Source organism: Oncorhynchus kisutch, linkage group LG2 (genome assembly GCF_002021735.2).
Source record: "Oncorhynchus kisutch isolate 150728-3 linkage group LG2, Okis_V2, whole genome shotgun sequence".
Taxonomy (NCBI): Eukaryota; Metazoa; Chordata; class Actinopteri; order Salmoniformes; family Salmonidae; genus Oncorhynchus; species Oncorhynchus kisutch.
Window position 1 is genome coordinate 17,336,983 of NC_034175.2, and position 26,252 is coordinate 17,363,234.

The 26,252-nt window shown below is 45.6% G+C and overlaps 1 protein-coding gene across 3 annotated transcripts in view; it reads right to left on the minus strand.

Moving 5' to 3' along the window:
- The window catches only part of bbs9 (Bardet-Biedl syndrome 9), a 214,801-nt gene that overhangs the window by 184,982 nt on the left and 3,567 nt on the right, over positions 1–26,252 (minus strand). For all 3 annotated transcript variants that reach the window (XM_031789181.1, XM_031789165.1, XM_031789175.1), the window contains 5 exons: positions 22,900–22,964; positions 14,019–14,132; positions 3,852–4,026; positions 1,491–1,575; positions 1,228–1,411 (listed from right to left, as the gene is read on the minus strand). In XM_031789181.1, coding sequence (XP_031645041.1) covers positions 1,228–1,411; positions 1,491–1,575; positions 3,852–4,026; positions 14,019–14,132; positions 22,900–22,964 — 623 coding nt within the window. The remainder of the gene's footprint in view (positions 1–1,227; positions 1,412–1,490; positions 1,576–3,851; positions 4,027–14,018; positions 14,133–22,899; positions 22,965–26,252) is intronic.

Here is a 26,252-nt window from a genome sequence, read left to right on the forward strand (position 1 = left end):
GCTGGAACCCTGTGATAGTGGGATTAACATGCAACACGCAGACCCCTGATCCACAGGGCATTTTGCCAGCAGAATATGCTGTGTGTGTGTGTGTGTGTGTACTTATGCAGGTGACGGTGCTGTGTGTTGCATGTTCGAGGTGCTACATATGCTAAATATGGATCCGATTAGAGCGTGCCTTGCTCTGTGACATTTCCTACTTCCTCTGGTTGGAGTGGTATGTTGGGAGTCAGTCAGGACAGACAGATGCACTGTGTAGAGCTGTACTCCGGTCCCTCATTAAACCAAACCCAGGTGCCGAGAGACTCCCTATCAGATGAACCTGAGCTCACGGACAAACACTCATTCTGCTACCGCCACACACACTGGACAGGCATGGGGAAGGTCTTATCACCACCAGAAATGTGTTAGACCAGTATCTACATAGCAGTCCTAAAACAAAGACTGGATAGAAGAATCAGCAATAATATTCATCAATAATATGGGAGGATGGATATCTGCTATGTCCTACAATAAATATGTCAAGCTAATGATATCAAGCAGTAAAGCAGTCTTATGTGAGGAAGCAGCTAGGGTTGTACCATTACCTGAGGAGTAGGGGAGGAAGCAGTAGGGTTGCACCATTGCCTGAGGAGTAGGGGAGGAAGCACTAGGGTTGCACCATTGCCTGAGAAGTAGGGGAGGAAGCAGTAGGGCTCTACCATTACCTGAGGAGTAGGGGAGGAAGCAGTAGGGTTGCACCATTGCCTGAGAAGTAGGGGAGGAAGCAGTAGGGCTCTACCATTACCTGAGGAGTAGGGGAGGAAGCAGTAGAGCTCTACCATTACCTGAGGAGTAGGGGAGGAAGCAGTAGAGCTCTACCATTACCTGAGGGGTAGGGGAGGAAGCAGTAGGGCTCTACCATTACCTGAGGGGTAGGGGAGGAAGCAGTAGGGCTCTACCATTACCTGAGGAGTAGGGGAGGAAGCAGTAGGGCTCTACCATTACCTGAGGGGTAGGGGAGGAAGCAGTAGGGCTCTACCATTACCTGAGGGGTAGGGGAGGAAGCAGTAGGGCTCTACCATTACCTGAGGAGTAGGGGAGGAAGCACTAGGGTTGCACCATTGCCTGAGGAGTAGGGGAGGAAGCAGTAGGGCTCTACCATTACCTGAGGAGTAGGGGAGGAAGCAGTAGGGCTCTACCATTACCTGAGGAGTAGGGGAGGAAGCAGTAGGGCTCTACCATTACCTGAGGAGTAGGGGAGGAAGCAGCTGGGGTTGTACTCCAGTTTCTTCATGAAGCGGATATGTCCGTTGTCTTTGAGGCAGTACAGGTTCCTTTCGCCGCAAACAAAGATGGAGGATGAGGACGGAGAGAAGGAGGGGACACTGAGGTCCAAGGCCTGCTCCCCCAGGACCAGGGTCCAGTCAGCCTGAGGGGGAAACACACACAGGGTTAAACACACACACACACACAAACACGCACACACACACACACAGTTCTCCTCTCACCGTCAGTCTCTTCCCTGCAGTTTTGCCATGCTGCTCAGCATCCTGTCTGGTCTCTGCATCCGTGGCCACCGCTAGCGTCTCATACCTGGGTTAGGAACACTCAGTTTAGACACACACACACTGTACTCAGTGGAAACACTTCAGAATCACTTCAGCTGGACCCTCTGTCAGAAGCCCCACTCTTATAATAAATGACATCCCTCGGTGTTATCACAACTACATTTTATGCCACAAAACATTCAGGTACGCTAGTTATCTAGCATCATGCTTTTACGTTCTCAAACAATGGCCTTATTAATAGCAGTATCATGACACTGATCTGGAGTCAGTCTACAGTAGTCTCGCAGTATGGCATTAATACAATCTGATTTCCAGTAAAAAGCTGGAACTGGCTATAGTAGCAACAGACATCTCACACACACACGCTCAGTCACCTGGCCCCTCAGGAGGGAGAAGGAAAAGCTGCTAAGAATCAGATAATTATGTGAAGGGGAATCAGAACCTGCTAAGCCCTGATGTTTATGAAGCTGGAAACAACAGGAGACAATTTGCTCTGTCAGGGAGAAAGTCTCTTTCTCGCCCTCTCTCTGAGAAAGGAATGGAGGGATGAACATGCCCAAAGACAACAGCAAGCAGTGCCAATGGGAAGGTGGAGGACTATATTTTGCCATTACAGGTTGCAGAGGGGTAACAATAGAGTACACTCCTGACAAATGCACATCGAATAAGTGCACTTCGGTTTGCATTCATACAATTACTTTTGATCAGCTATAAGAAACCTGAAGGCCTCAATCCTAAATGGATGGGAAAGTTTGGCACAACCTAGCCAAGGCCTTTTAATGGCAGAGTACTATGGTCAGGTCTGTTGGTGAATGAGCTAGCGTGAAAGAGACCTAACACTTAGAATCACAAAGAGTGTGTGTGTGTGTCGAGTCCAAACCTTGAAGAACTGACTCACCAGCATGCACACTGGTTGTAAACGGTGAACACACACATTCAGAGTTCCACAGCTCAGACCAGCGGAGCAGTGAGGGTGTGTTTACATGAGTATAAATATGTGCATATTATGCATGCACGGTTGTGTGTATGAAATGTATGATCCTGCGTGCACATGAACATACTAACAACACACACCTCACGAGGCGCACCTTTAACCAGCGCAACCCACACAAACCCAGTCAACCTCCCCAGGTTGGATAGTCTCTCCGTGTCTCAGACGATATCTCCCCAATACTTCCCTGATACACAAACACAAAATCACATCACCAATGCTCAAGCAGAGAGAAAAATCAACATTACTGGCTAAACAAACCGAGGGAGCGGAACAGTTCCCTAGCTGACTGATATTATGCAGTACATGACACTCAGAGCAAGGCTATTTCTAACTATTTCTAACTATTTCATTACCAAATTTAGCTCTCTTCGTATCTACAGTTGATGACTTTTGATTCTAGATATGATCAGAAAGTGGGATTCTAGCCACAGAGACCAAGTCTAGACACAGCCAAGTGTTAACTGGGGACAGAGCGCTTCATCCTGGGCAGAATTATTTTTCTTAGAATTCATATATACAGTCTGAGAATTGAAGAGAGGGAGGAGGGAACAGGGGGGGGTCAGCATTTCAGCAGGGATATCTCGTCTGGGGAAGCTCTTGATATCGGAGAAATCTGGGATAACAAACAGCTGGAAGGCCGGGTTTCACACACCGAAACACACACACACACGTCGGCCTTTCCCCAATTTCCATCCGGTTTTAGCAGGAGCGTGAAAAGGGGAAATCCTGGTGTGTGTTTGTAGAGGAAGGTAACTGTGATTACTGTGGAGGGGCGATGAGTGGCCAAAGCAGAGGAAAATAAAGACAGGGCTTACATGTGGAGCTGTGGTGATCAATGAGTGGAAATTTCATTAGGATGTGAAAATGTTAACTTAGCACCGGAGATAACCAGACTCAGCTGTGGCAATAGGGCCCAATACACCCAATCTGCCATCTGCAGTATCCCCTATACACTATTTACACACGCGGACACAAAGATGGAGGCAAACACACACACAGAACACTCTCCCCTATTATTTAAAGATGGTGCAGTGGTTTGTGGCATTATGACTAGAAAATGGCCTCCCGTCTGCTGCACCACATATGTATTTAAAGATCTAACGCAGAGTAGCAGGCAGACAGATGGCCTTCAGAGGCGACGAGTACACTTCTTCACTCCCTCTCACACTCCCTTTTTCATTTACTTACTTACTTACCTGTGAGGAGGGTGTGTGTGTACGTGTGTGCGTGCTTTGCAGCGTATGTGTGTGTTTTGCAGCGTGTGTTTTGCAGCATATGTGTGTGTTTTGCAGCGTGTGAGTGTGTACCTGTAGCTCTCCACCTGTCGTGCTGAGGACACAGTGAGGAAGGTGTCAGTGCGGGAGCAGTAACACAGAGGACCAGGCAGGAGGAAGCCAGGGAGGAAACGGCCAAATGAGTAACTCTCCTGCTCAAAGAACATCAGCATGCCGTCCATGGACTGGATACACATAGAGTGGTGGTCTGAGGGGAGGGAATAAAAGACAAAATGTTACATTAGCGTTGAATAAACGTTAATTCAAAACACAGGGTTAGGACAATAACAAATGACAACCTGGTGGAATCATACTGGCATCATCATACTGGTACACACAATGACAGAACACAGACCTGAATGCTGCCTGACTAAATTACTTGCAGAATTGTATACTTCTGTGGAAAAATGTATGCATCATACAGTTCTGCTTGACTTGTTGGGGCGGCTCTGCTATGTTGTGGTGGTGGGTTAGCTGCTCTGCTTTGTTGTGGTGGTGGGTTAGCTGCACTGCTATGTTGTGTTGTGGTCGTGGGTTAGCTGCTCTGCTATGTTGTGTTGTGGTGGTGGGTTAGCTGCTCTGCTATGTTGTGGTGGTGGGTTAGCTGCTATGTTGTGTTGTGGTGGGTTAGCTGCTCTGCTATGTTGTGTTGTGGGTTAGCTGCTCTGCTATGTTGTGGTGGTGGGTTAGCTGCTCTGCTATGTTGTGGTGGTGGTGGGTTAGCTGCTCTGCTATGTTGTGGTGGTGGTGGGTTAGCTGCTCTGCTTTGTTGTGGTGGTGGGTTAGCTGCTCTGCTATGTTGTGGTGGTGGGTTAGCTGCTCTGCTATGTTGTGGTGGTGGGTTAGCTGCTCTGCTATGTTGTGGTGGTGGGTTAGCTGCTCTGCTATGTTGTGGTGGTGGGTTAGCTGCTCTGCTTTGTTGTGGTGGTGGGTTAGCTGCTCTGCTATGTTGTGGTGGTGGGTTAGCTGCTTTGCTATGTTGTGTTGTGGTGGTGGGTTAGCTGCTCTGCTATGTTGTGTTGTGGTGGGTTAGCTGCTATGTTGTGTTGTGGTGGGTTAGCTGCTCTGCTATGTTGTGTTGTGGGTTAGCTGCTCTGCTATGTTGTGGTGGTGGGTTACCTGCTCTGCTATGTTGTGGTGGTGGGTTACCTGCTCTGCTATGTTGTGGTGGTGGGTTACCTGCTCTGCTGTGGTGGTGGGTTAGCTGCTATGTTGTGGTGGTGGTGGGTTAGCTGCTCTGCTGTGGTGGTGGGTTAGCTGCTATGTTGTGGTGGTGGTGGGTTAGCTGCTCTGCTATGTTGTGGTGGTGGGTTAGCTGCTCTGCTATGTTGTGGTGGTGGGTTAGCTGCTCTGCTTCAAATCAAATTTTATTTGTCACATACACATGGTTAGCAGATGTTAATGCGAGTGTAGCGAAATGCTTGTGCTTCTAGTTCCGACAATGCAGTAATAACCAACAAGTAATCTAACTAACAATTCCAAAACTACTGTCTTATACACAGTGTAAGGGGATAAAGAATATGTACATAAGGATATATGAATGCGTGATGGTACAGAGCAGCATAGGCAAGATACAGTAGATGGTATCGAGTACAGTATATACATATGAGATGAGTATGTAAACAAAGTGGCATAGTTAAAGTGGCTAGTGATACATGTATTACATAAGGATACAGTCGATGATATAGAGTACAGTATATACGTATGCATATGAGATGAATAATGTAGGGTAAGTAACATTATATAAGGTAGCATTGTTTAAAGTGGCTAGTGATATATTTACATAATTTCCCATCAATTCCCATTATTAAAGTGGCTGGAGTTGAGTCAGTGTCAGTGTGTTGGCAGCAGCCACTCAAATTTAGTGGTGGCTGTTTAACAGTCTGATGGCCTTGAGATAGAAGCTGTTTTTCAGTCTCTCGGTCCCAGCTTTGATGCACCTGTACTGACCTCGCCTTCTGGATGATAGCGGGGTGAACAGGCAGTGGCTCGGGTGGTTGATGTCCTTGATGATCTTTATGGCCTTCCTGTAACATCGGGTGGTGTAGGTGTCCTGGAGGGCAGGTAGTTTGCCCCCGGTGATGCGTTGTGCAGACCTCACTACCCTCTGGAGAGCCTTACGGTTGAGGGCGGAGCAGTTGCCGTACCAGGCGGTGATACAGCCCGCCAGGATGCTCTCGATTGTGCATCTGTAGAAGTTTGAGGGCCCTCACCTCCTCCCTGTAGGCCGTCTCGTCGTTGTTGGTAATCAAGCCTACCACTGTTGTGGTGTCCGCAAACTTGATGATTGAGTTGGAGGCGTGCGTGGCCACGCAGTCGTGGGTGAACAGGGAGTACAGGAGAGGGCTCAGAACGCACCCTTGTGGGGCCCCAGTGTTGAGGATCAGCGGGGAGGAGATGTTGTTGCCTACCCTCACCACCTGGGGGCGGCCCGTCAGGAAGTCCAGTACCCAGTTGCACGGGGCGGGGTCGAGACCCAGGGTCTCAAGCTTGATGACGAGCTTGGAGGGTACTATGGTGTTGAATGCCGAGCTGTAGTCAATGAACAGCATTCTCACATAGGTATTCCTCTTGTCCAGATGGGTTAGGGCAGTGTGCAGTGTGGTTGAGATTGCATCATCTGTGGACCTATTTGGGCGGTAAGCAAATTGGAGTGGGTCTAGGGTGTCAGGTAGGGTGGAGGTGATATGGTCCTTGACTAGTCTCTCAAAGCACTTCATGATGACGGAAGTGAGTGCTACGGGGCGGTAGTCGTTTAGCTCAGTTACCTTAGCTTTCTTGGGAACAGGAACAATGGTGGCCCTCTTGAAGCATGTGGGAACAGCAGACTGGTATAGGGATTGATTGAATATGTCCGTAAACACACCGGCCAGCTGGTCTGCGCATGCTCTGAGGGCGCGGCTGGGGATGCCGTCTGGGCCTGCAGCCTTGCGAGGGTTAACACGTTTAAATGTCTTACTCACCTCGGCTGCAGTGAAGGAGAGACCGCATGTTTTCGTTGCAGGCCGTGTCAGTGGCACTGTATTGTCCTCAAAGCGGGCAAAAAAGTTATTTAGTCTGCCTGGGAGCAAGACATCCTGGTCCGTGACTGGGCTGGATTTCTTCCTGGTCATGTTACCAGACACCTTGCCCTGATTAAAAGCAGTGGTTTGCGCTTTCAGTTTCACGCGAATGCTGCCATCAATCCACGGTTTCTGCTTTGTTGTGGTGGTGGGTTAGCTGCTCTGCTATGTTGTGGTGGTGGGTTAGCTGCTCTGCTATGTTGTGGTGGTGGGTTAGCTGTTCTGCTATGTTGTGATGGTGGGTTAGCTGCTCTGCTAGGTTGTGGTGGTGGGTTAGCTGCTCTGCTATGTTGTGGTGGTGGGTTAGCTGCTCTGCTATGTTGTGGTGGTGGGTTAGCTGCTCTGCTATGTTGTGGTGGTGGGTTAGCTGCTCTGCTATGTTGTTGTGGTGGGTTAGCTGCTCTGCTATGTTGTGGTGGTGGGTTAGCTGCTCTGCTATGTTGTGGTGGTGGGTTAGCTGCTCTGCTATGTTGTGGTGGTGGGTTAGCTGCTCTGCTATGTTGTGGTGGTGGGTTAGCTGCTCTGCTATGTTGTGGTGGTGGGTTAGCTGCTCTGCTATGTTGTGGTGGTGGGTTACCTACTCTGTTATGTTGTGGTGGTGGGTTAGCTGCTCTGCTATGTTGTGGTGGGTTAGCTGCTCTGCTATGTTGTAGTGGTGGGTTAGCTGCTCTGCTATGTTGTAGTGGTGGGTTAGCTGCTCTGCTATGTTGTAGTGGGTTAGCTGCTCTGCTCATTTGTCTCCTGCTGAATCTGATATGTCAATTAACACCTCTCGGACTGAGCAGGCTTGTTCACAGCAGCCTTACACAGCTTATGGTCTACGTTCTCCGAGTGCGTGTGTGGAGTGCTTGGAATGGTCCACTGAGTTTTATGGCAGAGAAAATGAGATGGCTGAGATGGCTGAGTACACACACACACACACACACACACACACACAGAACGGCTGTGGGAGCAGAGAACTATAATTAGGCCTCTACGAGCTATTACATTTTTATTTTTTATTGTTTTTATCACACTCACATCAACGAGGGGTCAGGGAGTACCACCTACAGAGCAGATACACAATAATAAACACGTGTGGGTGTGTGCTTCACCAGCTATTCTGGTCATCCCCTTTGGTGAACTGGGCTCAGGGTGGGAGGTCAGTAAAACACTGAAGGACAAGGCCACTCACACAATTACACCGCCCTGTGTGTGTGTGTGTGCCAGTGTAGGCACACGTGCAGGTATGGTGTGTGTGCATGTATGTGTGTCTTCTCACGCTGTGTGTGGGTCTACGCCCATACCAAAGATATCCAAAACCACTCTTCTAGAGCTATAAAATATTAGTCCAGTACTTCTAACCTTAGCAGAAACATACAGAGGAAACCAGCCCTACTAATAGCATTAATAGAACATGCTGTTACACAGGTTGAGCCCAAGGACAAAGCACAGTGACTGGTAGGATAGAGCAGAGCAGAGCAGTTCAGTGTCTTTGGGCCTGGCTTCTGGGTGGAGTTGGGCTGGAGTGTGGGCCAGGTGCTGCCTAGAATGGCCTACGCTGTTTGTGTGTGTGAGTGTGTGGTCCGATTCTGACCCAAACCCAGCCCAGCCATTAGGGCTGTATTAGTACAACACTGCTTTTACAGCACCTACAGTCATGGTCAGGAACTATTGGGTGCTCACATTTAGAGCAAGCTCCTACACACACTCATTTCATATGAATATACTCAGATGACAAGTGTGTACGGTGGTGTGTAGGAGATGATTCCACAGGCTGTGCTGCTCCCTGGTGGTGGTGTGTGGTAGTGTAACCCTGGAGCAGGATCCTCGTGTCCTCTTATTTATGGGAACATCATTGTAATCCACTCTCTCTCTACACTGACAGGAGAGGGACACGACTATTCTAAGAGTGTGTGTGAGAAAGAGAGAGAGACTCAGAGAGTAAGAAAGAGAAGGTGAGAAATGGAAAGGGAGGAGGGATAGAGAGCAAAAAAGATGGCGCTGGAGGGTAGGGCTGCGGTCTTAACGGCTCTTAACCAAACATGCTATTTTGTTCATTTTTTTTGCGTTGTTCGTAACTTGTTTTGTACATAATGTTGCTGCTACTGTCTCTTCTAACCGAAAAGAGCTTCTGGACATCAGAACTGGGATTACACACCTCAAATTGGACAAAGAGTAAATCTTCAATGATTAGGAAGTGAGGGAAATACTACGGACAGCAGACCAGGCCCAGATCCCTGTGATTCGCTGGAAAAGGGAACGTAGGTTACGTGGAAAGAGATCAGAATGCCTTATGAGGATCAGGCGAAGAGTGGCTAATCTGCCCATGCCTTCCGTTCTGCTACCTAACGTTAGCTAACGTTCAATCACTGGAAAATAAATGGGACGAACTGAAAGCACGTATATCCTACCAACGAGACATGAAAAACTGTAATATCTTATGTTTCAGAGTTGTGGCTGAACGACGACATTAAAAACATACAGATGGCAGGTTACACTAATCGGCAAGACAGAACAGCCTCTGGTAAGACACGGGAAGGGGGCAAATGCATATGTAAACAACAGCTGGTGCACGACACCTAAGGAAGTCTCAGGGTTTTGCTCGCCTGAGGTAGAGTATCTCATGATAAGCTATAGACCAGACTATCTGTATTTTTTGTAGTGGTCTGCACACCACCACAGACTGAGGCCGGCACTAAAACCGCACTCACGGAGCTGTATTCCGCCATAAGCAAACAGGAAAATGCACATCCAGAGGCGGCGCTCTTAGTGGATGGGGACTTCAATGCAGGGAAACCTAAATCAGTTTTACCTCATTTCTATCAGCATGTTAAACGTGCAACCAGAGGGGAAAGAAAATCTAGACCACCTTTACACCACACACAGAGATGCATACAAAGCTCTCCCTCGCCCTCCATTTGGCAAATCTGACCATAATTCTATCCTCCCGATTCCTGCTTACAAGCAAAAATGAAAGCAGGAAGCACCAGTGACTTGGCCTATAAAAGTGGTCAGATGAAGTAGATGCTAAATTACAGGACTGTTTTGCTAGCAGAATGGAATGTACTTTGATTCTTCCGATGGCATTGAGAAGTACACCACATCAGTCACCGGCTTTATCAATAAGTGCATTGAAGACGTCGTCCCCACAGTGATCGTATGCACATACCCCAACCAGAAGCCATGGATTACAGGCAACATTCACACTGAGCTAAAGGGTAGAGCAGCCGCTTTCAAGGAGCGCAACTCTAACCCGGATGCTTATAAGAAATCCCTCTATGCCCTCCGACAAAACATCAAACAGGCAAAGCATCAATACAGGACTAAGATCGAATCGTACTACACCGGCTCTGACGCTCGTCAGATGTGGCAGGGCTTGCAAACTATTACAGACTACAAAGGGTAAGCACAGCTGAGAGCTGCCCAGTGACACTAGCCTACCAAATGAGCTAAATAACTTCTATGCTCGTGTCGAGGCAAGTAACACTGAAGCATGGATGAGAGCATCAGCTGTTCCGGACGACTGTGTGATCACGCTCTCCGCAGCCGATGTGAGTAAGACCTTTAAACATGTCAACATTCACAAGGCCGCTGGGCCAGACGGATTCACAAGGCCGCTGGGCCAGACGGATTACCAGGACGGGGTACTCCGAGCATGCACTGACCAACTGGCAAGTGTCTTCACTGACATTTTCAACCACTCCCTGTCTGAGTCTGTAATACCGTCATGTTTTAAGCAGACCACCATAGTCCCTGTACCCAAGAACACTAAGGTAACCTGCCTAAATGACTACTGACCCGTAGCACTCATGTCTGTAGCCATGAAATGCTTTGAAAGGATTGTCATGGCTCACATCAACACTATTATCCCAGAAACCCTAGACCCTCTCCAATTTGCATATCGCACCAACAGATCCACAGATGATGCAATCTCTACTGCACTCCAAACTGTCCTTTCCTACCTGGACAAAAGGAAAACCTACAGTTGAAGTCAGAAGTTTACATACACCTAGTAGCCAAATATATTTAAACTCAGTTTCACAATTCTTTACATTTAATCCTTGTAAAAAAGTCCCTGTCTTAGGTCAGTTAGGATCACCACTTTTATTTTAAGAATGAGAAATGTCAGAATAATAGTAGAGAGAATTATTTGTTTCAGATTTTATTCCAGATCACATTCCCAGTGGGTCAGAAGTTAACATATACTCAATTAGTATTTGGTAGCATTGCCTTTAAATTGTTTAACTTGGGTCAAACGTTTCAGGTAGCCTTCCACAAGCTTCCCACAATAAGTTGGGTGAATTGTGGCCCATTCCTCCTGACAGAGCTGGTGTAACCGAGTCAGTTTTGTAGGCCTCCTTGCTCACACACGGCTTTTCAGTTCTGCCCACAGATTTTCTATGGGATTGAGGTCAGGGCTTTGTGATGGCCCCTCAAATACCTTGACTTTGTTGTCCTTAAGCCATATCTTTGGAAGTATGCTTGGTGTCATTGTCCATTTGGAAGACCCATTTGCGGCCAAGCTTTAACTTCTTGACTGATGTCTTGAGATGTTGCTTTAATATATCCACATAATTGTCCTACCTTATGATGCCATCTATATTGTGAAGTACACCAGCCCCTCCTGCAGCAAAGCACCCCCCACAACATGATGCTGCCACCCCTGTGCTTCACGTTTGGGATGGTGTTCTTCGGCTTGCAAGCCTCTCCCCTTTTCCTCCAAACATAATGATGGCCATTATGGTCAAACAGTTCTATTTTTGCTTCATCAGACCAGAGGACATTTCTCCAAAAAGTACGATCTTTGTCCCCATGTGCAGTTGCACACCGTAGTCTGGCTTTTTTATGGAGGTTTTGAAGCAGTGGCTTCTTCCTTGCTGAGCAGCCTTTCAGGTTGTGTCGATATAGGACTCGTTTTACTGTGGATATAGATACTTTTGTACCTGTTTCCTCCAGCATCTTCACCAGGTCCTTTGCTGTTTTTCTGGGATTGATTTGCACTTTTCACACCAAAGTACGTTCATCTCTAGGAGACAGAACGCGTCTACTTCCTGAGCGGTATGACGGCTGTGTGGTCTCATGGTGTTTACACTTGCGTACTATTGTTTGTACAGATGAATGTGGTACCTTCAGGCGTTTGGAAATTTCTCCCAAGGATGAACCAGACTTGCGGAGGTCTACAATTTATTTTCTGAAGTCTTGGCTGATTACTTTTGATTTTCCCATGCTGTCAAGCAAAGAGGCACTGAGTTTGAAGGTAGGCCTTGAAATACATCCACCTCCAATTGACTCAAATAATGTCAATTAGCCTATCAGAATCTTCTAAAGCCATGACATCATTTTCTGGAATTTTCCATGCTGTTTAAAGGCACAATCAACTTAGTGTATGTAAACTTTTGACCCACTGGAATTGTGATACAGTGAATTATAAGTGAAATAATCTGTCTGTAAACAATTGTTGGAAAAATGACTTGTGTCATGCACACAGTAGATGTCCTAACCGACTTCCAAAACTATAGTTTGTTAACAAGAAACTTGTGTAGTTTAAAAACTAGTTTTAATGACTCCAACCTAAGTGTATGTAACCTTCCGACTTCAACTGTACGTGAGAATGCTATTCATTGACAACAGCTCAGCATTCAACACTATAGTGCCCTCAAAGCTCATCACTAAGCTAAGGACCTTGGGACTAAACACCTCCCTCTCCAGGATTCAGTTGCACTTCCTGACGGGCTGCCCACAGGTGGTAAGTGTAGGTAACAACACATCCGCCACGCCCCTCAGGGGTGCGTGCTCAGTCCCCTCCTGTACTCCCTGTTCACACATGACTGCGCAGCCAAACACGACCTCAACACCATCATAAAGTTTGCCGATGACAACAGTGGAAGGCCTGATCGCCGACAACGACAAGACAGCCTATAGGGAGGAGGTCAGAGACCTGGCTGTGTGGTGCCAGGACAACAACCTCTCCATCAACGTGATCAAGACAAAGGAGATGATTGTGGACTACAGGAAAAAGAGGACTGAGCATGCCTCCATTCTCATCGACAGGGCTATAGTGGAGCAGGTTGAGAGCTTCAAGTTCCTAGGTGTCCACCTCACCAATAAACTAACATGGTCCAAGCATACCAAGACAGTCGGGAAGAGGGCACGACAACCTATTCCCCCTCAGGAGACCAAAAAGATTTGGCATGGGTCCTCAGATCCTCAAAAGGTTTTACAGCTGCACCATCGAGAACATCCTGACTGTTTGCATCACTGCCTGGTATGGCAACTGCATTGATTTGATCTAATAGAGAAAGGATGTGAGAGAGAGCACAACAGAGTTAGGAAGTGAATGGCAGAGAGTGTGTGTGTGTGTGCATGAACCTGGCATGAATGAAGAGTCCATAAAGCTCCAGAAGTCTATGAAACAAAGGAAGGTGAGGAAGAGTTCAGGGGTTAATGAGGAATGTTAGAATGCTAGAGGAGAGAGAGGGAGAGAGGATGGGGGGGGAAGAAATCATCCCTCAAGGGAAATATATGTATTTGGAAAAGAGGGGAAAAGCTCTCTACTCCGCAGCATCCAAGAAAAGTAATGACTCCCATCCTAAACATCTCCTCTATAACAGTAACCAACACAGCTCCAAGTCTCCTCACACACACACGTACATGCGCACACACAATCCAGTGTTTAACTGAAGCCCTTTTAGATAAGGGAAGGCCAATAATAGAACAAGGGATATATTGTTGAGGTATTTGTGTGTGTGTGTGTGTGTTCCAGGGAGCACGTGTTTGAATAAGTGTGCTCTCCCATTAATGAATTGCCTGTTGTCTCATCTGGAGCTTGGTCCAGATTTCAGCAGTGTGTTCATGGCAGGCTAAAAGAGAGCTTCTGTGGTTCACCTGACACAACCATTAAAAAAGGACACACACAACTTAACTTACTGCACATGCAAATACACCCACACGTGTGCGTGTGCTGCACCAGAACGCCAAGGGTTCCCCTCCACACAGAATGAATAATATTCTACACTCATAGCTCTGTCGTCATTAGAAATGGACAGTGAATTAACCCCCAAAAATTGAAAAAGTGTGCGTGTGGTTAGTGACTACACGGTCAATCTGTTACATGTGAAGTGTTTGAGCTGCTCATGGGGGTGCTGTGATGTGTTACCTGTGACCCCGCCGAAGGTTCCATAGGTCATGTTGCAGGCAGTCCTCTGGAGGTTGTGCTCATAGACCCGCTTGAGCTGGTACTGAACCCCATGCTCCACATTACCAGCAGTACCTACGGTAGAGACAGAGAGACAGACAGTAGAGGGAGAGAGACAGACCCTCCATATTAATATTTATTCTCACATATCATTACTATGTCCTAATCTGCAGAGAGAGAACTAGAAGAACGGGAGCAAACTGACATAGGATCAGAATCCAATCAAATCTTATTTGTCACACGCTTCATAAACAACAGGGGTAGACTAACATTGAAATGCTTACTCACGGGCCCTTCCCAACAAAGCAGAAGGAAATATATTTTTTTAAAATAACACAAACGAGTAAAGATAATTTGGCTATATACAGTACACAGAATACCAGTACCGAGACGATGTGCAGAGGTACGAGTTATTTGAGGTAGATATGTACATATAGGTCGGGGAAGGCAACACAATAAATAATAAACAGTAGCAGCAGCATATGTGATGAGTCAAAATAGTTAGTTCAAAGAGGGTCATGCAAACAGTCCGTGTAGCTATTTGTTTAACAATTTAGTAATGTTATGGCTTGGGGGGTTAGAAGCTGTTCAGGGTCCTGTTGGTAGGTAGCAGAGAAAACAAAAAGTCTGACTTCGGTGGGTTGAGGTCTTGGATGTCAAGGAGCTTGGCCCCAGTGATGTACTGTTCCGTACACACCAACTACCCTTACGGTCGGTCGGATGCCAAGCAGTTGCCATACCAAGCGGTGATGCAGCCGGTCAAGATGCTCTCACTGGTGTAGCTATAGAACTTTTTGAGGATGATTTCTTTCTTTCATCACATTCCCAGTTGGTCAGAAGTTTATATACACTCAATTAGTATTTGGTATCACTGCCTTTAAAATTGTTTAACTTGGGTCATACGTTTCAGGTAGCCTAGAACTTATGAGGATCTGAGGGCCCGTGCAAAATCTTTTTAGCCTCCTGATGGGAAGAGGCGTTGTCATGCATTCTTCATGACTGTGTTGGTGTGTCTGGACCATGTTAATTCCCGTGGACACCGGGGAAATGAATGCTTTCGACACGCTCCACTACAGTCCCATCAATGTGGAAATGGGCGTGCTCAGCCCTCTGTGTCCGGTAGTCCAAGATCAGCTCCTTTGTCTTGCTGACGTTGAGGGAGAGGTTGTTGTCCTGGCAGGTCACTGACCTCTCTATAGGTGGTCTCATCTCCATCGGTGAGCAGGCCTACCACCGTCGTGTCGGTGGGGTTGGAGTTGTGCGTGGCCATGCAGTTGTGGGTGAATGGAAGTACAGGAGGGGACTAAGCACGCACCCCTGAAGGGCCCTTTGTTGAGGGTAAGCGTGGCGGATGTGTTGTTGCCTACCCTCACCACCTGGGGGCGGCAAATCAGGAAGTCCAGGATCCAGTTGCAGAGGGAGGTGTTCAGTCCCAGGGTCCTGAGCTTAGTGATGAGCTTGGGGGCACTATGGTGTTGAACACTGAGCTGTAGTCAATGAACAGCATTCTCACATTGGTGTTCCTGTTGTCCAGGTGGGAGAGGGCAGTGTAGAGTGCAGTAGAGATTGCGTCATCTGTTGGGGCGGTATGTGAATTGGAGTGGGTCCACGGTGTCTGGGAGGATGGTGTTAATGTGAGCCATGACCTTCCCAAGCGTTTCATAGTTACAGTTGTGATTGCTACGGGGTCATAGTCATTTAGACAGATTACCTTGGCATTCTTGGGCACAGGGACTAATGGCGGTCTGATTGAAACATGTAGGTATTACACACTGGGTCAGGGAAAGGTTGAACATGACAGTGAAAGACACCATGTTCTGAGTAATGGTAATGGTAATGGCGTCCTGGTAATCCGTCTGATCCCGCTGCCTTATTTGTATTTTTTAATACTTTGTTTATTGAATTTTCAATACCAGCATTTAGAAAATAATTGCACTTGTAAGTTATTTGGTAGTAGTATAAAACACATCAAAGACAACAATACAACAAAAAAATAAGGAAACATATTTTTTTGATACAGTTGTTATGGGTCAACTAGTACAGATAATACCGTCCTTAACATCCGAGATGTCGTGTATACACATACCTGGCCTCTTACATCACCAATATATAAATACACATCACTCGAACTGCAGGGAAATGTATTAATAAGAAAAGAAGGGAGCCCATATTGCATAGAATTTGTCTACAGACCCATTGAGTGTGTGTTTAATTTTTTCCAACTTTATGCAATTCAAAACAGATTTAATCCTAAGAGCATGAGAAGGGGCTGCAGAGGATTTCCATCTAAGTACAATTAATTGTCTCGCTAACAAAGTGACAAAGGCAATTACATCCTTATTCATTTTGGTCAATTGTATTGTGGGTAAGGAAACCCCAAATAGTGCAATAAAAGGGTCTGGCTCGATCTGTGTGGGCTATACTCAGCCTTGTCTCAGGATGGTAAGTTGGTGGTTGAAGATATCCCTCTAGTGGTGTGGGGGCTGTGCTTTGGCAAAGTGGGTGGGGTTATATCCTTCCTGTTTGGCCCTGTCCGGGGGTGTCCTTGGATGGGGCCACAGTGTCTCCTGACCCCTCCTGTCTCAGCCTCCAGTATTTATGCTGCAGTAGTTTATGTGTCGGGGGGCTGGGGTCAGTTTGTTATATCTGGAGTACTTCTCCTGTCCTATTCGGTGTCCTGTGTGAATCTAAGTGTGCGTTCTCTAATTCTCTCCTTCTCTCTTTCTTTCTCTCTCTCGGAGGACCTGAGCCCTAGGACCATGCCCCAGGACTACCTGACATGATGACTCCTTGCTGTCCCCAGTCCACCTGGCCATGCTGCTGCTCCAGTTTCAACTTCCACCTGACTGTGCTGCTGCTCCAGTTTCAACTGTTCTGCCTTATTATTATTCGACCATGCTGGTCATTTATGAACATTTGAACATCTTGGCCATGTTCTGTTATAATCTCCACCCGGCACAGCCAGAAGAGGACTGGCCACCCCACATAGCCTGGTTCCTCTCTAGGTTTCTTCCTAGGTATTGGCCTTTCTAGGGAGTTTTTCCTAGCCACCGTGCTTCTACACCTGCATTGCTTGCTGTTTGGGGTTTTAGGCTGGGTTTCTGTACAGCACTTTGAGATATCAGCTGATGTACGAAGGGCTATATAAATACATTTGATTTGATTTGATCTGTGTGCAGCTTAATTCTGAGAGTGTGTTAAAGATGTCTTTCCAGAAACCAACAAGAGATGGGCAACACCAAAACATGTGTACATGATTAGCAGGAGACTGATTACGTCGTACACAATTAGGTTTCACATCCTTGTAAATTTTGGATAATCTTGCTTTGATCCAGTGGGCCCTATGAATGAGTTTGCATTGAATGAGGCCGTGTCGAGCAGAAATAGAAGAGCTATGTACCCTTTTGAGTGCCCCTTCCCACAGTTCATCAGATGCCCTCACCCAGTTCCTCCTCCCATGAGGATTTATTATTGTTTAATGAGATGACTTGTAGTGAGCAAATTTGACTACAGATTATTGACACGGTGCCTTTCAGAGTAGGAAGTGGGACAAGAAATGTGTCGAACTGGGTTTCACCAGGAAGGGTGGGAAATCCTGGATCTATGCTGCGCCTGTAACTCCGGACTTGTACGAACCTAAAAAAAAACGATGTCTGGGGAGACCAAATTTAGCTGATCAATTGTTCAAATGTACTAAATGTATTGTTAATATACAGAACTTGGAATCTTTTAATACAGAGACTAGACCATGTTGAGAAAGCACCATCAACCATAGATGGGGGGGGAAACTGGGTTTGAGGCTACCAGAGCCAAAGAAGAGGTTGTTTGAAACCCAAAGTGGCGCCGAAATTGATTCCAGATCTTCAATGTTGTTTTGACACATATTTTTGGTGAAGGAGGAGTAAGGGCCTGTAACGGAGGAGTGAGCGATGGAAGACAATGATGCCGGTATAGACGAGGCAGCCTCCATCTCTAGCCAAATTGGGGGTGGGAATAGCTCTCTGCTCTGCAACCAGTAGTGAATGATCCTAAGGTTAGATTGGGGCCTGAAATCCGGTAGATCTAGACCACCGTCTGGTTTGGGCCTTTTCGCATCAAGGAGTGCTTTTTGTCCCATATAAAAGGGTAGTATTAGGCCGTCAATCTTTTTGAAAAGAAAAATCGGAAGGCACCGATAGAGAAGAATTTAGGGAGAGTATTCATTTTAATATAATTAATTATTAGGACTATAAGGAGAGTTGTAGCAAAGACCAGCGTTCCAAATCTTCCTTAGTACAGGTTAAAAGAGGAGCAAAGTTGGCTTGAAAAAGGTTTTCAAATCTGATTGTGGCATGTACCCCGAGATACAATTGTTTTATTTAAGCAATTTTAAAATGGCAAGTTATGTAGAGGGGAATTTTTTTGCAGCCATATTCAGCGGCATCAATTTGCTTTTACTGAGATTCAGTTTATACCCTGATAAGTGACCGAAGACTGCAAAAGTGGAAAGGGAAGCAGGAACAGACACAGAAAGGTTGGATGTGTATAATAATAAATCTGCATATAAAGACAGTTTGTGTTCGTGTCCGTATCTGACTATACCTTTGATGAGGGGGATGGAGCGAAGTGTTATTGCAAGTGGTTCTATGGCGAGGGTAAACAGTAAGGGACTTAAAAGGGCAACCCTGGCGTGTTGATCGTTGCAAAGGGAAGCAGTCTGAGTGTTAATAGTCCTGACAGAGGCTTGAGGGGATGAGTACAGAAGTCTTATCCAAGCCATGAATTTGGAGCCAAAGCCAAATTTATTTAGAGTGTAAAAAAGTTATTTCCATTCCACCCGATCAAACGCTTTCTCGGCATCCAGGGATATAATGTCTTCAGAGGTATTGCGACAGAAGGATATTATATAATATTAAATAGTTGTTGAAGATTGAGTGTCTATTTTTAATAAATCCTTTTTGATCCGGTGAGATAATTGATGGGAGGACTGTTTCCAGACACATTATTTTATATGTCTAGAATTTTAGTCAACATTTAGCAGGCTAATTGGACGGTATGATGCACAGTCAAGAGGGTCTTTGTTTTTTAAAGAATAAGACAAATGGTTGCCTGAGTGAGAGTCTGTAGAAGAGCACAATTCACAAATGCTTCATTGTACATTTCAATTAGAATAGGGGCTATTTTGGAGATAAACTTTTTATAAAACTCTGGGGGGGATTTGGGGATTTGGGATTTGACAGCATTAGACAATTCTTCAACAGTGATCGGCTGCTCTAATTTTATAACTAAATCCCGGCTGACAGAAGGCACAGCAAGTGAGTGAAAGAAATCATCCAATTCCATTGTGTCCACTTTACTTTCAGAAGTATATAGAGACTGGTAAAATCTCTTGAACTCATCATTGATCCCCCTAGGTTGTAATGATATCCCAGACGATGTACGAATTTTAGGAATCTGAAATGATGATGATAGTTGGCTTTATCTCCTTGTTCATAGTAAGTGCTCCAAGACTTGACAAGCAGTTCAGTAACCCGGTCTGTTAATAATGTGTCAAATTCTGCTTGCAAAGTTAAACGTTCCCCATCCGGGGATGGTGAAACGGCATAAACGTCATCTAAATGGGCAATACAGCGTGTTAACATAGACAGCCTTTCATTTTTCAGTTTGTTCTCATGTGTGGTGTAGGAAGTAATTTCACCTGATAAGCTTTCAAAGTATCCCAGAGAGTAGACGCAGGGATGTTCGGGGTTCTATTTGTAATCATGAAAAAGTCGATTTGATTCAAAACAAAATTGACAAAGTGTTCATTGCTGAGTAGTTGAGTATTTTGCCGCCAAGGCGGTCATAGATTGTCAACATTTTGAAAGGCTACTTCCATAGTAACAGGGGCGTGGTCAGATACAACACTTGGATTATATGAACATGAAGATATGGAATGGAGGAGCCATAGTAACAGGGGCGTGGTCAGATACAACAATTGGATTATATGAACATGAAGATATGGAATGGAGGAGCCATAGTAACAGGGGCGTAGTCAGATACAACAATTGGATTATATGAACATGAAGATATGGAATGGAGGAGCCTGCCATCTACAAGGAAGTAGTCTATGCTCGTAAAAGTGTGCTGAACTGAAGAGAAAAAAAAGTGTATGCTTTTCCAGCTGGATTAAACATTCTCCAAGGATCTGAAACTGCGAATTCAGACATAAAGGGTCGGACAACTCTAGCTGAGGTTGATAAGGTGGTAGGTTTAGTGGAGGATCAATCCAAATGTGGGTCTAACCAACAGTTAAAGTCACCATCTAAGAGCAACATATGGGAAGACATATCTGGGAGTGTAGAGAAAACCGATTTGAAAAAAGTCACCGTTGTCCCAATTAGGAGCATAAATATTAACAAGAAGTACCTTTGTATTTTCGCAACCTACCACTCACAATTATGTATCTACCATGGGGATCTGCAATGACATTAGAACATGTAAAAGGTACCGATCTGTGAAGTAAAATAGCCACCCCTCTTGCCTTACTCTGAAATGAGGAATGGAACACCTGACCCACCCATCTGCACCAAAGACTTGAGTGTTGTGATACCTTCAGATGAGTTTCTTGGAGAAAGATGATGTGAGCTTTCAATTGATGAAGGTGGTGTAGCACCTTACTACGTTTAACTGGGTTATTGATGCCCCTGCAGATCCAAGTGAGAAAATTAAAGCCATTCCCTCCAGCAGGATGGGCTGCACTAAGCTGAGTCATGTCTTAAGAGAGAGAGGACATGTAAAGGACAAGGTACAATGTAAACTGAAGATCTTAGTTGAACCGAAAAGCTCAAATTTAAAAAACAAAGACAAGCGACGAGGCACAAAAGATATAAAAACTATATACAAATAACACCCTCCCTTGCCGAAGCATCTCCCCAACTGAGATGCAAGCAAAACCCTAAATACAAAAAGTTTAGAGCAAAGCATGATAACTCTTACTCTGCTACCTGAGATGTGACCATTTAACTAGAGTATGACAAACATACATAGATTGGTCCCCAACAAAACTAACCTCGGTTAAGAGAGGTTTAACAGTAAAACAGCCAGATTTTGGCATTAGAGGCAGCAACCTGGGTTGGACATTTTTTTAAATGTAAAAAGATAATGACATTCAAATGTTGATGAACCCAGCTAAATTGGCTTCGCTAGCAAACCATTCGGCCTGCTAACTAGCCTGTTAACCAACCATTTGTTCCACACAATGCGGTACAACAGCCGCTTTCACATTCTTGTTGATGAAATCTGCCGCTAAAGCCGGGTCCTCGAATCTGTGCGTGGAGCTGTCCGGTAAAGTCAGTCTCAGAACCGCAGGGTAGATGAGGCCGAACTTCAGGCCCGGGCATGCGCGTAGCTGCCGTTTCACAGCTCCAAAGCTAGCCTGCTTCTTAGCCACAGCTGTGGTGTAGATCGCAAATATCGAGACTCTTTTACCCTTATAGAGGAGAGGGGATGCTTCTCCCGATCTCCTCAGTATGTCATTGCGGACGTGAAAGAAATGCACCTTGATAACAAATGGTCGCGGGGGTTCTCCATCCCGGGGTCGGCTACACAGAGTGCAGTGGGCCCGGTCTAGCAGTGTCTTCTCCTCCAGACCGAGCAGCTCCTGAAGCAGCTGGACCATGAACTCCGTGGATCTTGGGCCAACCACTCCCTCCGGTATTCCCAGTAGACGAATGTTGTTGTTCCGCATTCTACTTTCCATATCTTCGCATCTATTGTCAAGGTATGCCTTAGCTATCAATGAGCCAACATTAGCCTGTAGCACCTCGTTCCAAATCCGATAAGGCCACTCCGTGTGCTTCGAGCTTATTCTGTATACTCTCAATAGATTTTTTAAGCTTGTCTTTGACCATTGATATCTCTGACCTGAGATTGGTAGAGAGAGTCAATTTAGCCAAAAATCTCGGTTTTGAGGCTGCCTATCAGGGATTGTAGCATCTCCACAGTCAGTGTTTCTGTGGGGCCGGCATTAGCAGCATCCGGTGGCTGGGGTGAATCAGGAGAGGGCACGGGCTTGCTGCTGCCTGCTCTTCCAGACTCCGTTTTTGGCCGGGTAGAAAACATTACAAACTTACATTTCTCAAACCTGATCTGAATTGTTTATGGGTCTCTTCAGACGCCTGGCCAAACAGAAATATATAAAATTTTGCGAGGTTAAATACATACATACATTTGGTCACTAACTCAGGAGCGATAGGGAAACACGTTCTACATTCTTGGGTTCCAACAGCACCCCCATCCCGCGGCCTGATGAATGGTAACATGTTTAACGGTCCTACTCACATCACCTACGGAGTGCCAGATCACACAGATGTCCGGAACTGCTGCTGATCTTATGCATGGTTCAGTGTTGCTTGCCTGGAAGCGAGCATAGAAGGCATTTAGCTTGTCTGGTATGCTCGTGCCAATGGGCAGTTTGTGGCTGGGTTTCCCTTTGTAATCTGTGATAGTTTGCAAGCCCTGCCACATCCGACGAGCATCACAGCCGTCGTAGTAGGATTCGATCTAAGTCCTGTATTGACGCATTGCTTGTTTGATGGCTCGTCAGAGGTCATAGCGGGATTTTGTGTGTCCGGATTAGTGTCCCCTCCTTGAAAGTGGCAGCCCTGGCCTTTAGCTCAGTGTGGATGTTGCCTGTAATCCATTACTTTTGGTTGGGATATGTACAGTACATAAAGTCACTGTGGGGACAACGTGCTAAATGTGCTAAACTACTTAATGTTATCAGATGAATCCCGGGAACATATTCTAGTCTGTAGTAGTCCACTAAATCAATGTGGTGTGGCATGCATATTACAGCCAATGTTGAAATGTGTGGTATTACCTGAGATGGAGTACACAGACAGTTTTCTGGGGTGCAGCACAGCCAGATGAAGCAGATCTGAACACCTGCAGAGAACATCAATCAATCACTGCGAAGAACAGATGTCCAAAATTGCCAATGAAAACATGAAAGGACAATACTGACATAATTATATCTATACTGATCTACTCTTAAGTACAGTTGAAGTTGGAAGTTTACATACACCTTAGCCAAATACATTTAAACGTAGTTTTTCACAATTCCTGACATTTAATCCTAGTTAAAATTCCCCATCTTAAGTCAGTTAGGATCACCACTTTATTTTAATAATGTGAAATGTCAGAATAATAGTAGAGAGAATGATTTATTTCAGATTCTATTTCTTTCATCACATTCCCAGTTGATCAGAAGCTTACTCAATAAGTATTTGGTAGCATTGCCTTTAAAATTGCTTAACTTTGGTCAAACGTTTCCGGTAGCCTTCCACAAGCTTCCCACAATAAGTTGGGGAAATTGCCTCACCCTTTTTCCTCCAAACATAAACATGGTCATTATGGCCAAACGGTTCTATTTTTGTTTCATCAGACCAGAGGACATTTCTCCAAAAAGTACAATCTTTGCCCCCCATGTGCACTTTTCGCACCAAAGTATGTTCATCTCTAGGAGACAGAACGTGTCTCTTTTCTGAGTGGTATGATGGCTGCATGGTCCCATGGTGTTTATACTTGCGTACTATTGTTTGTACAGATGAATGTGGTACCTTCAGGCGTTTGGAAATTGCTCCCAAGGGTGATTGGCTGATTACTTTTGATTTTCCCATGTCAAGCAGAGGCACTGAGTTTGAAGGTAGGCCTTGAAATACATCCACAGGTACACCTCCAATTGACTCAAATTATGTCAATTAGCCTATCAGAAGCTTCTAAAGCCATGACATCATTTTCTGGAATTTTTCAAGCTGTTTAAGGGCACCGTCAACTTAGTGTATGTAAACCTATGACCCACTGGAATTGTGATACAGTGAATTATAAGTGAAATAATCTGTCTGTAAACAATTGTTGGAAAAAAATGCTTGTGTCATGCACAAAGTAGATGTCCTAACCGACTTGCTTGTTAACAAGAAATTTGTGGAGCGGTTGAAAAACGAGTTTTAATGACTCCAACCTAAGTGTCTGTAAACTTTCAACTTCAACTGTATATCCTAATGGAAAAGGTTAGGATTGGGGGTAATCAACTCTGGCCCTAAATGTGTATTCTGAGGGCAACTGCTACTTCAAGCACAAGTTGTGAACAGATAAGTATAATACAATATACATAGGAAAAAGTGACAAATCTGTTTGATGTAAATCTATGGTTTAAACATGTGTTCTACAGCTTTGCGGAGGAACATGTCTGTCGTCAACCCTGCTGTAATGTTTACGGAGGAAAACCAACTAAAAATGAAGCCAGGTGATTTCTTCTTTACTCAAAACCACAGTGCCCACTGTCAATGAGAAAACATTTCACCATCTCCCGCCCCACTACTCTAGAGACAAAATTTACAATGTGTTTCTCTGTTTATGGAACACTCAATGGTCATTAAAAATGCTAACCAAAAACAGCTTCCCCAAAACATACACTAACATAAAATGCAAACAAACAGATGAAAGAATACTTTGACTCATACATCCCTTTTGTGGGAAAAACTTTTGGAAAAACGCCTGGCTTTTCCTGGAAGCCTGTCTCTCCAGGAGGTCCCTGTGCACCCAGGAATGGACCACCTTTATGACATATCCCAACATTCCCATCTTCCCTCACCATTCTATTCCTCCTATCCCTCTCTTTCTCCTCTTACTTGAACACTTTTGGCCTTGGTGAGAGCAGAGGGGGCAATGGCGGTTTCAGTTTAGCGGTTGACATTTTTTGTTCAACATATTTGAGCATTTAGTCAACCTTTATTTAGCAAGTTAAAGTCCTTGAGAACAAATTTCCTTTAACAACATTTTAAATGGGACCCTGGGGTGTCTCCAGCTATGTGCTGGTAACTTGGTGGTTAGCTTAAAGTAGTGGAACCAGCCAAGTTTGAGACTAGGTGGTTGATATGGTTTGATAAATCACATGGAGAGAGCCGAACTCATGACATGGTGGTCAGGATTTACTGGAAGTAGATTAAGACAAGAACAAATTTAAAGGCAATGCCATAGGTTCATGAACTCCATTGATGTCTACTCAGTGGATAACCAAACGCCCTGATAACCAAACGCCCTGATACCAGAGAAGGGGGAGGACAAAATGAATTATTAATACAATGACTGAGTGACCTTTATTTAACTAGGCAAGTCGGTTAAGAACAAACTCTTATTTACAATGACGGCCTAGACCGGCCAAACCCGGGTGACGTTGGGCCAATTGTGTGCCGTCCTACGGGACTCCCAATCACGGCCAGTTGTGATTCAAACTGGATTGCTTAGAGTCAGTGATAGCATCATAAGCATACATTCCAGAGCAGGAGGTGCGTGTCGCATACCAATTGGGCAGGAGGTGCGCGTCGCATACCACTTGGGCAGGAGGTGCGCGTCGCATACCACTTGGGCAGGAGGTGCGCGTCGCATACCACTTGGGCAGGAGGTGCGCGTCGCATACCACTTGGGCAGGAGGTGCGCGTCGCATACCACTTGGGCAGGAGGTGTGCGTCGCATACCACTTGGGCAGGAGGTGCGCGTCGCATACCACTTGGGCAGGAGGTGCACGTCGCATACCACTTGGGCAGGAGGTGCGCGTCGCATACCACTTGGGCAGAAAGTGCGTGTCGCAAACCACTTGGGCAGAAGGTGCGTGTCGCATACTACTCGTGCAGTAGGTGCGTGTAGCATACTATTTGAGCAGTACGTGCGCGTAGCATACTATTTGAGCAGTAGGTGAGTGTAGCATACTATTTGAGCAGTAGGTGAGTGTAGCATACTATTTGAGCAGTAGGTGTATGTAGCTTACTATTTGAGCAGTACGTGCGCGTAGCATACTATTTGAGCAATAGGTGAGTGTAGCATACTATTTGAGCAGTAGGTGAGTGTAGCATACTATTTGAAGCAGTAGGTGCGTGTATGTAGCTTATTATTTGAGCAGTAGGTGAGTGTAGGATACTATTTGAAGCAGTAGGTGCGTGTAGCTTATTATTTGAGCAGTGGGTGAGTGTAGGATACTATTTGAAGCAGTAGGTGCGTGTAGCATACTATTTGAGCAGTAGGTGAGTGTAGCATACTATTTGAAGCAGTAGGTGCGTGTATGTAGCTTATTATTTGAGCAGTAGGTGAGTGTAGGATACTATTTGAAGCAGTAGGTGCGTGTAGCATACTATTTGAGCAGTAGGTGAGTGTATGTAGCTTATTATTTGAGCAGTA